Source organism: Dryas octopetala, chromosome 8, assembly GCF_963921425.1.
Source record: "Dryas octopetala chromosome 8, drDryOcto1.1, whole genome shotgun sequence".
NCBI lineage: Eukaryota > Viridiplantae > Streptophyta > Magnoliopsida > Rosales > Rosaceae > Dryas > Dryas octopetala.
Genome location: NC_141373.1, coordinates 4,699,248 through 4,717,064, shown reverse-complemented (window position 1 = coordinate 4,717,064; position 17,817 = coordinate 4,699,248). Strand labels below are relative to the sequence as shown.

The 17,817-nt window shown below is 36.1% G+C and overlaps 1 protein-coding gene across 1 annotated transcript; it reads right to left on the bottom strand.

Moving 5' to 3' along the window:
• Positions 1 to 831: 831 nt before the first annotated feature.
• On the bottom strand, positions 832 to 6,179 carry LOC147276295 (cucurbitadienol 11-hydroxylase-like). Its single transcript, XM_086255016.1, has 9 exons — positions 5,977 to 6,179; positions 5,538 to 5,868; positions 5,305 to 5,454; positions 4,965 to 5,216; positions 4,786 to 4,875; positions 4,599 to 4,677; positions 4,405 to 4,511; positions 1,037 to 1,164; positions 832 to 925 (listed from the first exon to the last, which is right to left on the bottom strand). The coding sequence occupies exons 1-9, from the start codon at positions 6,177 to 6,179 to the stop codon at positions 832 to 834; spliced, it is 1,434 nt and encodes a 477-aa protein (XP_086111142.1).
• Positions 6,180 to 17,817: the final 11,638 nt, after the last annotated feature.

Below are 17,817 nucleotides of genomic sequence, written 5' to 3'. Positions count from 1 at the left end.
TTGACATTGTTATAAATTTTTATTTAGAGAATCAAAGAGTGTCTTGGGTACTGACACTAATTAATGGAGCGACTATCTCTCTTCCCAAAATGCAATGGTAGAGACGTACAGGAGTTTAATGCTAGAATAGTAAACGACTCAAGTGCTTGTGCAACCCAACAATGGTAAAGGACTCTCTCTCTCTCTCTCTCTCTCTCTCTCTCTCTCTCTCTCTCTCTCTCTCTCTCTCAAATGTCATCTCCTGCAGAACCTGCTTTACACACACACACACTCTTGGGTCTGGGACATTCTTCAATTGGCAGAATGGATAATGTGGATCTTGTATGTGGAACACTCAGATGGGGATTTTACGTCTCTGAGTTGAACAAGCACTACTCAGATGTGGATGTGATTTTGGATGTTCCAGATGATTCAAAATTCCTATATACCAAATGCAGGTTGACTGTGATTAATCTACTTGAACCTAACAAATCAATAGAACGTGACAAAGATGAAAGATATGCAATGTATGCTAATATGCAAAATTTGAACTATGGATTTTGAAATGAAATGTATGAAATAGTTGCATTCTAGCTCAATAACCATATTTAACTTGGAACATTCAAAATCAAAATGCCCCAGATTGAGAGAATCAAACATTAGGGTTTCCAAATAAAACATTTTAGAATACTTTCCTCTTCAATGTCCAACTTGGCAGTGTGCAATATTGTACACGAATTGCTACTCTGCTAGTCCTTGTCTCAGCTATTCCTTTTTATTTTGGCCAGATATAAGTGATTATACATACAACAAGTGTTTGATCACTTTACATGGAACAAAAGAATAATAATCTCAGTTTTTCTTCTCCTCGAACTTAATGTGAATGCCATCCACAAATCCTAAAATAGGATTTCGAGCAATGCGTGCCCGTTTGATTATTGTCCACCTATGAACAGAGATCCAAAAGATGATTAAGCTCTGTAAAACCCTACTGCAGACACATAGGAGATGGTAACTTCTCTTGAGAAAATGATATCAAATAAGAGGGAAAAGGTACCTATATTTGGTGACCAAGACATGGAGAAAGGTGGCCAAGAACACTCTACTATACTCTGCCCCTGCACATTGTCTCATTCCTTCACCAAAAGGCATAAAGTTCTTTGATATTGAATGTGAGTCAAGGTCCTAATTTCCATCAAATCTATATAAAATTAGCTGCCAGAGTTTTGTGATTGTGATTAATGTTACTAAAAATTGAATTTAATTGGAAAAATGGAAATGGTGATACTCAACCCCCCCCTTCTTCCTCCCCACACAAACGCACCTTCCAACCGCCATGGATTGAACTCGATGGGATTCTTGAATGTGTTGGGACTTAACTGAAGTGAAGAGGTGACAACCATAATCGTCCAACCTGCTGGAATTGTAAATCCTGCAAAGCATGTACTTATACATTTTAGTGAAGAACTATTTTCAGTCAGAAACAAAAGGCCTGAGCTATTTGTAATTAAGGACTTACCCTTTACTGGGTTATCCTTCAAAGCTTTACGTAATAGGCCAGGTGCAACATTTCCCAGCCTAAAAGTTTCATTGATAACCAATGTTTTGAAAAGACCAGAAAGATCTAAGACTTTTGCGATATGATTGAGCAAGGTAGAAGGAACATGTTGACATTGTAAAACTAACCTGAAGAGTAAAAGTCATTGATTTATATTCATCCCATGTGAGTGAGGAATTTGGATTTTCTCTGTTTTTGAGAATTGCCTCGTGCTCAGCCTGATTATAAAATATAATTGATCATTAGTGTCTTAAATAGAGGAGTTATGAACACCAAATAAATTGATGCTCAAACTTAGGGGGTGTATTCAATTAAGATTTTAATGGACTTTTGTAGAGTTTTTAAAAGTCATTGACTTTGGTAGAGTTGATGGATTTTTAATGACTTTCATAAACTCCACATAGACTTTGACAGAATTCTATTTAGAGTTTTCCTGACTTTTCTCATAGATTTTGAAGGATTTTTATAGACTTCTAATAACTTTGATATAATTTTTTATTATTTATTTTAATATTTCTCCAATATGTTTTTTATTTTTTTGTCCTCTATGAGTGAGTGGAATGAGGATGAGCTTCAAGACCGAGATGCATGTGTTATAAATTGTCATAATATTGCAAACAATATAAAAAGTTGGGGCTAGAATTGTAGGGACCAAAATTATTTTGTTCCATAATTTATTATAAGTGTTCTGAATTTTATGTGTTTATGTTGTTAGACTGTCAAATATTGTGTTTTAACAAGTTGTTAGAATTTGTCTAATTGAATTGATAGGTTGAGAACATTATATGATGTGGTGGTAACATTATTTCTCAAATTATAAATATATAATTTTGTGATTTTGTTGAGTACTTAAAGACTGTGAAGTGGTTGGTTTGAATATCTTGCTGTTACATTGCATTGTGGCAACGCTGTTGGTTCCAACCCAGGATGATGAGTCAATTAAATATAAGAGAAACAGAAAATTAATATAAGATGATATAGTAATTAGAAAAAAAATAAATTAAGAGGTGAGTGAAAAGATAAGATTAGGGGGTTTAGCATCACTACTCTTTAAAAAATAAATAAATACCACTTTTTTAATAGCTTTTTAATATTTGAAATCCTTTAAAATCTGCAGGGGGAACGCTGGAAAATTATTAACTTTGATATAACATAACTTACACTACAAAGTCCATAAAAGTCTTTTAAAGTCTATCATTTAATAAAGTAAATGACTTTTTGAATACTATGTCACTTTTATAGACTCTTTAAAAGTTTTAATTGAATACCATAGACTTTTTAAAAATATTGATTGAATACCACCAGACTTTTATAAACTCTTTAAAAGTTTTGATTGAATACTACCAAACTTTTTAATTCCACCAAAGTCATTTAAAATCCTAATTGAATACACCCTCCTTAGTCTACTTACAGTCAACTCTTGCAAAACTGCAGGATGGTCTGCCAATAAACTGAATGCTAATGCCAGTACTACTGAAACAGACTCAAAGGTAGCAAATAAGGCCCCAAATACAAACTGGACAACAAAATCCTCTGACAAGAACTTCTCTTTATCCATGTCAGTGCTGATTTGATCAAGCAAATCTCCTGGGTGTGTCTCGGTTGAATTGCGTCTCTCTTTTAGCAGTTTGATGGAGATGTTGCCTACCTAGTTTGATGGAACATTCTAGAATAGGAAAAGTTGAGGCACATACTAGCAGAGTAGAAGTTCTAGAATAGTTTAGGTTTGATTCTCTCAATAAAACATTCTAGAATAGTTTTTCACTTCAATTTGCAACCTGGAAGTGTGCAATATCGTTCATGAACTTCTACTCTGCTAGTATATGCCTCCACTTTTCCTATTTTTAATTTTTTAGGCCAGCTATAAGTTTAGGTTTTTATTATTGATACATTTTATCTAACAAGTGTTCAATCACTTTACAGTTTCCATAGACTAAAGAAAATCTCAGTTTTTCTTCCCCAAATCCTAAAATAGGATTTCGAGCAATGCGTGCCCCTTCGATTGTTGTCCACCTATGTAGAACAAAAACTCAAAAGATGATTAACCTCTGTCAAAAACCTTGGTGTAGACACACAGATGTGCAACTTTTCTTGAGAAAATTAGATAAAATAAGAGGAGAAATATAGAGGGTGAATCATATTCGATATCACTTCTTGAGAGAACTTGTTGACAAAGGAATAATTCAAGTTGAATGTTGCAAGACTTAATTATTCAAAGTTCTGGGACATACATATATATATATATATATATATATATATATGCTTCAGCTTTTCCTTTTTCCAGCCAGATACATGTTACGTTCGGTTTATTATTCTAAGTACATCTAGACGAGTGTTTGATCACTTTCCATAAAAAAAAATGAAAAGAAAATCTCAGTTTTTCTTCTCCTCGAGCTTAATGTGAATGCCATCCCCAAATCCTAACATGGGATTTCGAACAAGGCGCCCCCTTTTGATCACTGTACACCTATGGACAACAGAAATTCAAAAGATGATTTAGCTCTCTGTCAAGAACATTGGTACAGACACAGTAGAGCTATAGCTTCTCTTGAGAAAATGAGAGATAAAACAAGAGGGGAAATATGTACCTATATTTGGTGACCAAGACATGGAAAAAGGTGGCCAAAAACACTCTACCATATTCTGCCCCTGCACATTGTCTTGTTCCTCCACCAAAAGCCATGAAGTTCTTGGATATGACACGTGAATCAAGGTCCTAATTTCCATCAAATATATATATATAATATTAGCTTCCAAAGAGTTTGGTGATCTTGATTTATTGCTTTGCTACTAAAAGTTGAAACTATTTGGAAAAATGGCAATGATACTCATCCCCCTTCCTCCTCAGTTTCACACACAGTACTCACCTTCCAACGCCATGGATTGAACTCGAGGGGATCCTTGAATGTGTTGGGATTTAACTGAAGTGCAGAGGTGACAACCATAATCGCCCAACCTGCTGGGATTGTAAATCCTGCAGAGCATTTACTTACACATATTAGTGAAAAACTTTTTTCAGTGAGAAACAAAGGGCTTAAGCTATTTGAAATGAAGGACTTACCATTTACTGGGATATCTTTCAAAGCTTTACGTAATAAGCCAGGTGGGCCAATTCCCAGCCTAAGAGTTTCATTGATGACCTATATATGTTTTCCAAAGACCAGAAAGTTACAAGACTTTTACCATACTATTGTGCAAGGTAGAAGGAACATGTGGTTGAGTTTGTATGCTATATATGTGGAACTAACCTGAAGAGTAAAAGTCATCGACTTGTATTCGTCCCATGTGAGTGAGGAATTTGGATTTTCTCTGTTTTTGAGAATTGCCTCATGCTCAGCCTGGTGATAAGAGTAAATTAATTGATCATTAGTGTCCTAAACAGAGGAGCTATTAACACTAAATTGATGCTCAACCTTAGTATACTTACAGTCAACTCTTGTAAAACTGAAGGATGATCTGCCAGTAAGCAGAAAAATAATTGCAATACTGATGAAACAGCCTCAAAGGAACCCACTAAGAATCCAAATAACAGCTGGGGTACAAAATCTTCCGTCAAGAACTTCTCTTTTTCCATGTCAATGATGACATCATCAAGTAAATCTCCTCCGTGTACTGTCTCTGGTGAAATGCGTCTCTCCTTTAGCATATTCGTCAACATGGTCATTACCTTCTTATGGCTCTGAATCAATACCAAAACTTTAAATTTTCTGTATATCAATTGAATGAAACAAATTCTACACGTCTTAATAAATCGTTTTGAATACCACCTTTAAAGAATTATGGCATGCTGTGCCGGGGACATTCAAGGGAAAGGACAGAAAACCTTTCATGAGCTTAGCAAATTTCTCGCACAGGTTATCAGATGATTTTTCGGCATCATAACCGATCATATGCTTTGCACTAAAATTCAAAATCATCTGTAATGGAGAGAAAAGATATGTTATATAGTTATGACAACAACAGCAGTAAAACATAGGCACTAAGTGGGGTTGAAATTTACATCTGAGGCAGCTTGTTTCACTTCAATAGATGCCTGATTTGACCAGGAACATAGAGTTTTGTTAACCATTTCTTCTATTTGAGGGAGTAACTTTTCCTTAAGGCTCTCTGCACCAAAGTGTTTCAAGAAAAGGGTCCTTATGTACTTGTGAACCACACCTGCTTCATTTACCCGAGACTCACCATGTTGCCCCAAGACCTTGGAAAATGTGTCCAAGTACCATATTTCAACCGCTCTCCCTTCTTGCTGAAATAGGTAACTATTGAATTCAGGATCGACTGAGATTACAACTGGTCTACCCGCCACACTGCTCCGAAATATGGGGCCATATCTGGAAGGGATTGAAAGAAAAGGAAAATGAAACTAGAACTATGGTGAAATTGAGCATCATGTATGTAGTTAATTTAGTAGACATATATATATATATATATATATTTACCTTTGAATTCTCTTCTTAATGAAAGGGTGAAGATCTAGGGAGTAGCTGGGAATGATCAAACCGAGGGTCTCTCCAATGAGAGGCAAGCCCATGGAACCTGGAGGGAGAACCCCATTGCATTTTGGATTCCTCCATTTGATAATCCAGTGAGTAACATATATGACTAGCAAAGCTACTAAACTCAACCCAACAACACTCCACATTTGTGACTGCTTCTCTTGGTATATTTGCAGTATGCAAAATTGTTTCAGACCAGAGAAAGGGTGGTAACCTTGTTGAACAATCACTTGAGATCCTCTAAACAAGCAGACTGGGGGCAATAATTTGTGAGAAACAAGGCCTGGCTAATCTCTTTATAAAAAAAAAAAAAAAATTACTGCATGTTGAACAATCAACCATAAAAAATAGAATAAAAAATATGGTGGGCAATATATTATGAGAAACAAGTAATGAGATCCATTAATAAACAAGCAGAGACTTTTTTGTCTTAAAAATAAACTGCATGTTGAATAATCTACTAGACAAAATTTATAATATTTCAGACCAAAACAAGATTTAAATTTATAATATTTCATGACACTACTACAATTATATAAATAGACAACGGTTTTTATTTTGCCCGTTATCTTAATTTATCATACAACAATTTATAAGAAACCGTGATATAAATGTATCATATCCAATACTATTTAGTTCTGGAGTCTTTCTTAAATTATTAAACACAATAGTTTTAGATAAAACCGTTGTGTTGAAAAAATTACACAAAAATAAAGAATTTGCGGGTCTTTGTATTCGGCAAAAAGCGGAGGCGCGCTAATTAATTAATGAAACATTAATCGAAGACAAGGTCAAAGCCCTTCAGACACACTCATCCCTACACCCCTTTCAGACACACTGATCGACTTCACCCCTTCAGACATTCATCCCTCTGACTTCTCGATCTTCACCATCCTCATAGCGCACAGTCCCTCGATCGTCTCCGTCTTCATTGCGCATCAACGGCATCACCATCTCTCGATCTTAGCCCTCTATATGGGTCTGTCTCTCGTTCTCAGTCTCTCCATTTCTTTCCTCTGAGGTGTATCTCCTCCCCTTCTCAAAGCCCTAGCTGTGATTTCACAGTCCCATGAGCTTCTCTCTTGCCATCTTCCTCAACTGCGTACTCCACTCACTCATCACGTAAGATCGATCTTGTAGCACATCATTTTGGGTAAGTTCTGTGGGTTCTTTGATTTTCTTGTTTTAGCTAATTTAGTCTTGGATCTTGCTGATATTTCGACATTTCTTTGGTTGTTTATGGTTGATTTATGAATAGGTCTATGAACCAACCATCTATGTGTGCTTGTCATCCAGTTGGCTCACAAACCACGTTGGATGATTTCGATCTAGTGACACCCATTACCCATGAACCCATACACTCTCCTTCACTATACAAACCCAATTTTTATCTCGGCTTATTTAGGTCAGTTGGCAGTTCAATTTTCCTTGACCCACATTCTGAATTCTGAGCTAGTACGATTGCTTACTTTACAATTTGAATTCAACTTGAGTTACTTATTACTTATAAGGTAGATTGCCATTTGCTTTATTTTTCTTGTATTTTTTTTTTGTGTTCAATATCTACTTTTTTTTTTCTCCATAAATTCTGAAGAGGTACATTTTGTCTAATCGAAATATGATGGATGGATGTATTTTGATACATACAGGGACAAGTGCCGCTTACATCTACAAATGCATTACATCAACTGCACATCTTCATATTCTTCTTTGCAGTATTTCACGTTATATACGGTGCCATAACCATGACACTTGGAAGATTGAAGGTGGGTCACCCTCACCTTACATCAGTTTGTAGTATATATTTGGGTAATTTTATCTATCTATCTATCTATATTTTCTTCTAAGTTCTCAAAATATGTCTTTGAAATTGATTCCAGATATGGAGGTGATGCATATATGCTATATAATATATATATGACTTAATATTCATTTTCTACCCTTAATATATATATAGAGGGCTGCTATTTGCACACCCTCTTTTTTCTTTTTGCACACCCCTTTTGAAAAAAAAAAAAAAAAGCCTCAAGAAAAATACCACTTTAACCCTCCCCTCACCCACACACCCACACACCCCATTCCCATCCCCCCCCCCCGTACACACCCCTCCATCTTTCTCAAGCTTGCACAGCCACGCCCACCACCATTCTCCCTCTCTCTACCATCTCTGCCGACCACCCCAGCCCCGCCCCAGCCCACCCCAACCCAGGCCCGACCACCCCAGCCCCGCCCCTTCTCACCCCAACCCAGCCCCGACCACCCCAGCCCTCCAGCCACCGCGCGCAGCGGCTTCCAACCACCGGCGTGCCCTTCTCTCTCTCTCTCTCTCTCTCTCTCTCTCTCTCTCTCTCCGAGTAGCTGGTTCGGCGGGCACTTGCCGAACGGGTCCTTGATGTTCGGTGGGTACCTACCGAACAACACTCACATCGTTCGGCGGATGCCTGCCGAACGAGTGTGACATTTTCGGCGGGCCAGTGTCGAACGGATGCGCAGCTGCGCGCGGGAGGAGAGAGAGAGAGGAGGTGCTGCTGCTACAGGGCTGGGGTGCGGGAGGGAATGAGGTGGTCCGGTGAGGGGCTGAGTGGGTGGGTCGGGGCTGGGGTGGGCTGTGAGGGGTGGTCGGGGCTGGGTTGGGGTGGGCTGGGGAAGAGAGAGAGGAGGTGGTGCTGCGGGGGGGGGGGTCGGTGCAGGGGCTGAGGGGCTAGGTGGGTTGGGTGGAGGGGGGAGGCCGGAGGGGGAGGGAGGGAGGGGTGGGTCGGGTGAGGGGGTTGAGGGGCTTGGTGGGTTGGGTGGAGGGGCTGGCTGGCTGGTTGGGTGGAGGGGCTGGCTGGCTGGCTGGAGAAGAAGAAGAAAAAAAAAAAAACAGGGGGAGGGGGGTGTGAACGTGAGAAAAAATAGAGGAAAAGAAAGAAGGGTGTGTAATGAAATGAGGGTATTTTAGTAATGGGTTGGGTGTGTGTTGAGAGATTTTGAATTTGAAGTAAGTGTGTGGGGTGTGTAGGAGAAAAAAAGAGAAAAAGGGTGTGCAAAAAGAAAAAAAAGGGTGTGCAAATAGCAGCCCTCTATATATATTATATATAATTGTTTTTGCAGATTCGTGGGTGGAAGGAGTAGGAACAATCGGCTAAACATGATAGTGAATTCAATGGTAAATCATTGGACAACACAACAAACAGCTACTCAATTTAATTTTGTAATTAATTAATCAATTATTAGTCATGTAATGTAATTTCTAGTGAAGCTAGCTAGACTTTGGTAGTAATATTGTTAATTTGTCGCTTGTACTTATACTTGTCTGCAATGCATTGAGTGCTAAAGTGGAGTATTGTAGTTACCACCTATTGGAGTATTGTAGTTACAAGTAAAGTTGTGCATAAGTCAAGCACTACAAGTGCTTCTTTCTCTTTGGCTGTTAATGGAGTTTTCTTTGCTTAAATGGCTGGGGTTAGCTACTGTTGTTGCTCTTTGGGTTTTGATTTTCTAATAGAATCACATTTACTGATCTTGAAGGAGAAAGGTTTTCTTAAACTTTGAGTAGAGCAATGGAGGGTGTGCCCCTAGTTACCATCCTAATGTTGGCGTTTGCCTCACTTCCTATTATACTCAGGTACCCATCCTCACTACCTATTATTTGTAAGATCAGTGACAAATTTGCATGCAGAAATTTTATTGCATTTTATGATATCTTGAGGATTGTTCTCAATTTGTTGATACCAAGGAGCTAGCTAGTTTTATTGTCGATGATGAAGGCCTCCACTTCTGTAAGTCCCCTCTTTCTTTTATGAGATATTTATATGTTCTTTGAATTCATCATCTACCACAATTTGGTTTTGCATTTGGGTTTCTGTGGCTTTCTACCTCCAATTTCATAACAGAGAATGATATATACATACATACCCTTTAATTTTATTTGGTTCATATATATGTTTTCTTCTTTGCTCTTGGATTTCTCATAAGTACCCTAAAAGAAGGAGGTTCATTCGTTGTAGTTTGCTTGCTTCTATGGCTCTGCTTTCTGTAGCTTAATTTCTTCATTGGCAGCCAATTTGTTGTCACAAATTATAAAGAGGTAGGCAGTAGGCTCCCTATGATTTCATTGCATATAATGGCTGATATTTGTACTTGTGAATTTGTGATTAATGCTGTCATACATGCACGTTCAGAATCAATGCAGGCCTGATGGAATTAAGGGTCTGCCTAAAGGTATTGTTTCCAAGACCTCTGACTTGGTAATGCAACAATTATGGGGCCCATAAAAAGGTGAGCCAATATTTATATGTTGATTGTAGTGATAATATAACTTTTTAGGGTGCCTGAGAATTTGATACTTGGGTTTAATTTAATCTCATTTAGCTGCATTTACAGTGGATATGCACTGAATAGGGTTGTAAGTAATGCAATTTTTTACTGCTCACTGGCTATTTGATTTGAATGTTGATGGATACTTTGCAGTCTGCACTCCTTTTGTTTAGAACTCAAAGTCATCAACAAACTTATTGGCCATTGTAGTGGGAATCAAGCAAAAAGAAAGTGTGAACAAGATTGTAAAGAAGGTAAAGGAACCATATTGCTTCATATACTGTTTTTATTCTTTTTTTTTTTTTTTAATTCACGAGATTCAATTTCTTCTTTTACTTCAATTTTACAGTTTCTATTAAGTGATTTCATCGTGATGCTTTTTCATTACGATGGTCATGCTTTTTCTTAAATCCAGATAATGTTTATGAGTATGCATACATTAATGATTTCCAATATATTGTTTAAAGCATTTCAAGTTTCTAACTAGTAGTTCTCTGACTCCATTGCACTATTTTTGAAAACTGTACTGTTTGGTGATGTATTTTGATCTAACTTTTGGTGAGCAGAAACTAGACACCCTAATGGTTATTTTAAGATCAAAATCACCTTAATCCGACATTGAATGCATTTTTGGTGTAATTTCTAAGTTTGCCCTGAAAGTCTGAAACCTAGCAGCAATATTCCTCATGCATGCCTATGCCTAGCAAATAGCACTATGTCTTTTTAATAATTATCTACCCCTAGATTTGAGTTGTGAAAATCGAGCTACACCCTGTGGTAAGGGAACCTAAGTTGAGTTGTGAAACCTGTAAAACCCCTTTGATGATGCATTTGAGTATGTTTGCATGTTTGGTATTGGCAAGAGAGTCTAAGGTTCTGAGTTTTCATACAAAAATCTCATTTCACTTGGTTTTGGTGGTCTCTGACCCCATTGCACTAGTTTTGAAAACTGTACTGTTTGGTGAGGTATTTTGATCTGAATTTTGGTGAACATAAACTAGACACCCTAATGGTTATTTCAAGACCGAAATCATCTTAATCTGACATCGGATGCATTTTTAATGTAATTTCTAAGTTTGCCCTGATAATCTGAAACCTGACAGCAATATTCCTCTCTTGCATGCCTATGTTTTTCACTTGCCCTTATATTCCCTGTGACTATATTTTTCACTTGCCCTTATATTCCCTGTGACTTTGCCCTTAAACATCAAATAACAGATTGCTAAATGAACTGTATATGTGCTCATTTTACTTAATGTTTATTTGTATTTAGGGCATTCCTCAACAACCAAGTGACAAGGAGTGTGGTTATTTTGTTATGCGTTTTATGAAGGAAATAATTGAAGATGAGGGCTTAGCTTTTGTGAATAAGGTATGAATTAGTCAGCCAACCTGACATTATGTTGGTCATGTTTTTGGTATGAGCAGTGATATGATAATTGTCTTTTACTTGGACATTTTGAACCCTTGGTACTCTTAGAAGCTATATAATATCATGTCAAAATGACTTATAAATTGTTTAGACCTTGCTGGGCATTTATAAATGGGTATTCGAATCTCGAGAAAGAAGTTAATATATTGTTGCAATTTATAATGCTTTAATTTGTTTTGTGGCTGAAAGCTTGGAAATGTAGTAAAGGAATAAAATAAAACAAATTAGTTGGGGGAGTCTGTTTTGGGTGCAGATTGGGAATACTTGGTGGATTCTTTCAAAATTGTGAAAGTGGACATGTTATATTGGCCCCTGTTTGATGATCACTTGTGTTAATATACTAGAGCTTGATTCTGGATATAGGCCCCTATTTTATCTTGTGGATGCTAACTATATATATATATATATATATGCTTGCTACTGGATGTTGAAACCTGACAGGGGCATATTCTTCTCTTGCATGCCTATGTTTTTCAATACACCTACTTAGGGGCGTGCATGTTCTTTATTTTTTTCTTTCTGCTGGACTGTTTACATTTTTGGTTGAATTTTATTTTTAATTAGTACTCCATCTTTGCCTTGTTTCAGTGGGAACGAAGGCAGGACAACACTTATACCCAAGAAAATATCGATGAAGTCCGGGCTGAATGGGCAAACTTCGTGGGCCATATGTAGACATTTCTGGTTGGATTTTTGCATGACACATTTTTGACGTAGGCCATATGTTTAGCTAGACTAGCTTGGGGTATATATGATATATTGATTACTTTGCTAGATTAGCTTGGGATGATTGATAGGCTAGCTGCTGGATAGTATTTTGATATATATATATAGCAGCAATTAGGTTGATTAATTAGATTGATGCCTAGTTTTTTGGAAAGGTATATATGGAGGGTTTTTGTTTATGGCATATATGGCTGGTTTTGTGAATGAAATTGGGTTAAGGGAGCAAGGTACATATATACAGTTACTACCTTCAAATATCTTATATTATTTGGTACTTTAGAAATTTCAATCCTTTATTATTGTGAATTGGTATTTTGTAAATGTATAATTTATTAGGAATGTTAATTATGAAGGGAATTAATTTGGAACAATTAATGGTTGTACCAAAACAACCTATCTCATCAATCAGATTGTGCATTGTTTGTTCATAATTGCATTGTAGTCAAAGACAATTGGGAGTTTCTAAAAACAGATGTAAACAGGCACATTATACAACAGTTTTTCGATCAAAAGCATGGTCTGTGCCCTTGACTTACAATGGTTCAATATCATAAACCATTGTCTAATTCTTAAGCATACCACACAAATCTCAAAAAGCCATTGTGCTAAGTGCCTTCATACAATAGTTTCTAACCCAAAATCGATGTACCAAATAAGTATATACAACGGTTATATGGTTAATATTCAATTTTCTTAATGCATTAATACAACGGTTTCATATAAACACCGTAATTTGAAAAACCTATAGACATGGCAATACACCTATTTTCCAATAGATTACACAACGGATTTTAACAATACACCGTTGTTTTAATGACTATTTCACCTCGTGTTTCTACCTAAAATAGTTGTAAAACCAATTCTTTACTTAACGTAACCGTTGTTTAACATATCTCTACACATCTGTTCTTAACTATAAACCGATGTTTAAATTGGTACTCAACAACAGTATCCTCCAAATCATTGATTTTAAAGGTTGTATATACAACGGTGGTACATCTATAACCGTTGTGTAGGTGTACCAGGACAACGGTTTTTATCCGTTGTCTATTGAGGTATGAATAGACATCGGTCGATTAGACGACGGTAAATTAGAAACTCACACAACGGTTAAAATCCGTCGTCTGATTGCTATTTTGTAGTAGTGTGAGCACGCAGCTTCTAAAAAATAGAAAAAATATGAAAGGAAAAGTTAAAAGAAAAGTTAAAAGAAGTTGCATGATTGTTGCTGATCGACTGCATGTGGGCAATATGTTATGAGAAACAAGTAATGAGATCCTCTAAACAAGCAGAGACTGGGAAAACCCATGATCCCTTTATAAAATAAAAAATAAACTGCATGTTGAATAAGTTACTAGACAATATTTATAATATTTCAGACCAAAACAAGAATTAAATGTATAATATTCATCATTCTCGCTGACTTTGGGCAATAATTAAATGTAGAATTAAAAATAGAAAAAATATGAAATGAAAAGTTAAAAGAAGTTACATCATTCTCGCTGACTTTGGGCAATAATCTGTGATTGTGTTATAAAAAAACTGTATGTTGATTGTTCAGCTAGACAAAATTCACAATATTCCATCAGTCAAAACTAATATGAAATAAAAATTTGAACTACTACATCTATTTCTTAGAATTCAAAGAAGTTGCATGGCACTGGGAGGCCATGGCCACTTCAGGCCTTAACATGGCTCTCCGTCCCTAGTCTCTCACCTCTATTGAAAAGAATGATCTACAAGGTAATCAATTAAGATAGTCCAAATAACATTACCCAAAAGACATGCACAGTTCAAAAATTTAGTGCCACAGTCACATACTCTTGATACACTTAAAGAGTAAATTACAATTTAGTACATCAACTTTACATGTTGTTTCAAGTTAGTACCTCAACTTTAAAAACTTATAAAAAAAGTACCCCAACTTTCATTTTGTGTCAAAAACATATCTTCGTTAAGTTTTCTGTTAGTAAAAACGTTATCTGCTGACGTGTTATGCGTATTTTCGTCTTTTCACCACAAAAAAAATTCATATTTTTTAAAACTTTTTTTTTTTTTGCCAATATATTTTTAAAAACTTTGAATAAAAAAAAAACATATGGTTCTTCTTCCGCACCCGCCCACCCGGCGCCCCCTCTCCCCCAACCCCCTCCCCCTCACCCATGCCCGACCCACCCCTTTCTCTTTCCTCTCTTTCTCTCTGCCTCTCCTCCCTCCCTCTCCAAAAATCCACATTTCTCTCCCGTCGGCAATGAAGAAGATGGTGGTTTTGTGTGGGGGTGCTTGGGTGGGGGATGGAAGGGAGGAAGAAGCTTTTTTTTTTTTTATTCAAAGGTTTTAAAAGATATTAATTTTTTTTACATGCGGTGAAAAGACGAAAATATTCATGTCACATCAGCAGATAACGTTTTCACTGACAGAAAACGTAACAGAGGTATGTTTTTGACACAAAATAAAAGTTGAGATACTTTTTTGCAAATTTTCAAAGTTGAGATACTAACTTGAAACATGTAAAATTGAGGTATTAAAATATAATTTGCTCTACACTTAATATTAGGGGTGGGCATTTTAACCGTGCACTGCCAAAATCGGCCGAACCACACTGCCAAAAAACAATAAAAAACCGCATTGACTAAAAAAAGTCAACACCGCCAAAAAAACCGAACCGTACCGGTTCTCTCCGGTTCCGGTTTCGGTTCCACACCTCATTTAACCGCACCGCACCGCACCGAACCACACCGCATAATTGAAAAAAAAATATATTTTTATATTTTTATACATATATATATACCATTTTATATATTTTTTATACATATTTATACTATTTTTATATACTTTTTATATACTTTTTGTACACATTTTTATACACTTTAGACCCTAAACCCTAAACCCTAATAAAATATTAAAATTAATATTAATCTAGCTATATTTTAGGGTTTAGACCCTAAAATATATTTTATATAACCCTATGACCTATTTTCTAGATATATAATATAATAATAAATTAATAATGTTTTAGTATATAATTTTAGTTATACCCATTATCCTATATAATAAAATTAGTATATTCTTTATATTCTATATAAAAAAAATTAGTATATTATTTATAGTTTATACTCTATATACTAAATTTTTTAATTGTTTATAGTTCTAGGGTATAATATATAGTTATATACTATATAAGGGTATAGGGTATATGCCATATAAGGTATAGGATTTAAAATTTATGGTATAAGGTTTAGGATATAGTATAGGTCCTATAGGATATTAGAGTTTATGGTATAAGGATTTAAAACTTATGGCATAGGGTTTGGTTGCAACTCATCTCTCATTCTCTAAACCCTAAACCCTAAACCCTAAGGTTTAAAATTTTATATATTCTATATATTCTATATACTCTATATAGTCTAGTTACATAAACTAGTTTGCCCAACCAATCCCTAAACCCTAAACCAACCTAATTGCTCAAACCCCAAAACATATGGTTTATATAAATTATAAAACCTTAAAATATATGTAAATGTAATAAAAAGGCAAAACCCCAAAACATATGTTTTATATAAATTATAAAACATTAAAAAATTTAAAACATATGTAAATGTAATAAAAAGATCAGAACCGCAGTGGAGAACCGCACCGCACATTGAATGGTCTGGTTTGGTTTGGTTTTTTTACTCCCTTCACGGTTTTAAGCACCGAACCGCACCGCGTATGAATGTCCGACGTGGCGCCCGGTTCCGGGGGAAAATGGGACCGAACCGCACCGCGCCCACCCCTACTTAATATGTCATCTCATGACAAACATGGGAGGTTTGAGACCTAGCAGGTTTTGTTTGGAGCTTTATGCTCAGATCTAGAGGTATTACATCCTCTCTTAGTTCTTACTCTTCTCCCTTTTTGTTCTCCAATTTGCCCCCTTCTCAAAACCCACCCAAATCTCAAACCCTTGTTGGATTCATTTGTGTTTTCCTCTCTTTGAGTTGGCGATCTGCTGTAGCATCCGTAACTATCACTTTAAAGCAATTTTTCTCTCCCCAATTGGATTATGAGCTGGTGGAAACACCACCATTTTCTTCAGTTTGGTTTTTTTGGACTTTGGTTTTCCTGGTTCTCTTTGGTGGTTGTGGGTATTGCAGGGATTGTTATGCTCTACTGATGAAGATTGCTTATGTTTTTTGCTCAGGGCTATGCTTTGTTGGTGGATCTTGGTACTATGTCTGGGTTTTGGTTTGACTAGAGTTATTGCTTGTGTTCTTGTGGTCTGTGTGTTTTGATCCTTTTTCTTTTTGTTCTTTTTTCTGCTTTGTGTTTGTTATGTTAGTTGTTGGGTTGTGCCTTTTGGGCTTTCCTAGTTTCCTCTATGTAATGTTATGCTCATGTGGGCTTCTTGATGAATCAGTTGTTTCTTTGACCAAACAAAAAAGATTAAATACAAAAATAGTCCATGAACTTTACACTGATTCTCAATTTGATTCACTAACTATAAAAAGTGTCAATTTGATCCACGAATTTTTTAAGTTGTACAAAAGCAGTACAAACATTAACTTCCATCCAAAAATTAACGACACTTGTCACAAGAAAATGTACGTAATGAACTTACTAAAATGCCCTTAAAAATGTGGTCACATGTTGTGCATATGACCAGTTCCATTAACTTTTTCGATGGAAGTTAACGTTTGTACTACTTGAAAAATTTGTGGACCAAATTGACAATTTTTATAATTAGTAGACCAAATTGAGAATTATTGTAAAGTTCGTGGACCATTTTTGTATTTAACAAAAAAACAAAAAAAATATGCCATCTCATTAATCACATCAGCAGTTTTGTAAAATAGTTTCTTTGACAGTTTTTTTTAGTATTTTCATAATATTTTTGTTAATTGACGGGTTAGACAGTCCAAAACACAACCCAAACTACATCAGAACAAATCCTCATACTATATGCATCGAAATAATTTAAAAACCAAGGGACGTAGATCCTCATACTTGAAGTCTCCTCTTAATGAAAGGATGAAGATGTAGGGAGTAGCTAGAAATGATCAACATATATGACTAGCAGAGCTACTAAGCTCAATCCAACCACAGTCCACACTTGTGACTACTTCTCTTTGTGTATGTTTTCAGATTAGAGAAAGAGTGATAAACCAGCTTATTGGTGGACTTCCCTTCTATTTATATCACTCAAAAAGAATTGGACAAATACCATGTAATATATGACCAGAGAAATGAGGTGTGAGATCCTCTAAATAAGCAGACTGTTGGCAATATACGTACTATGAGAAACAAGGCACGATCGATCCTTTGAGTAAACAAAATGCGTGTGGACA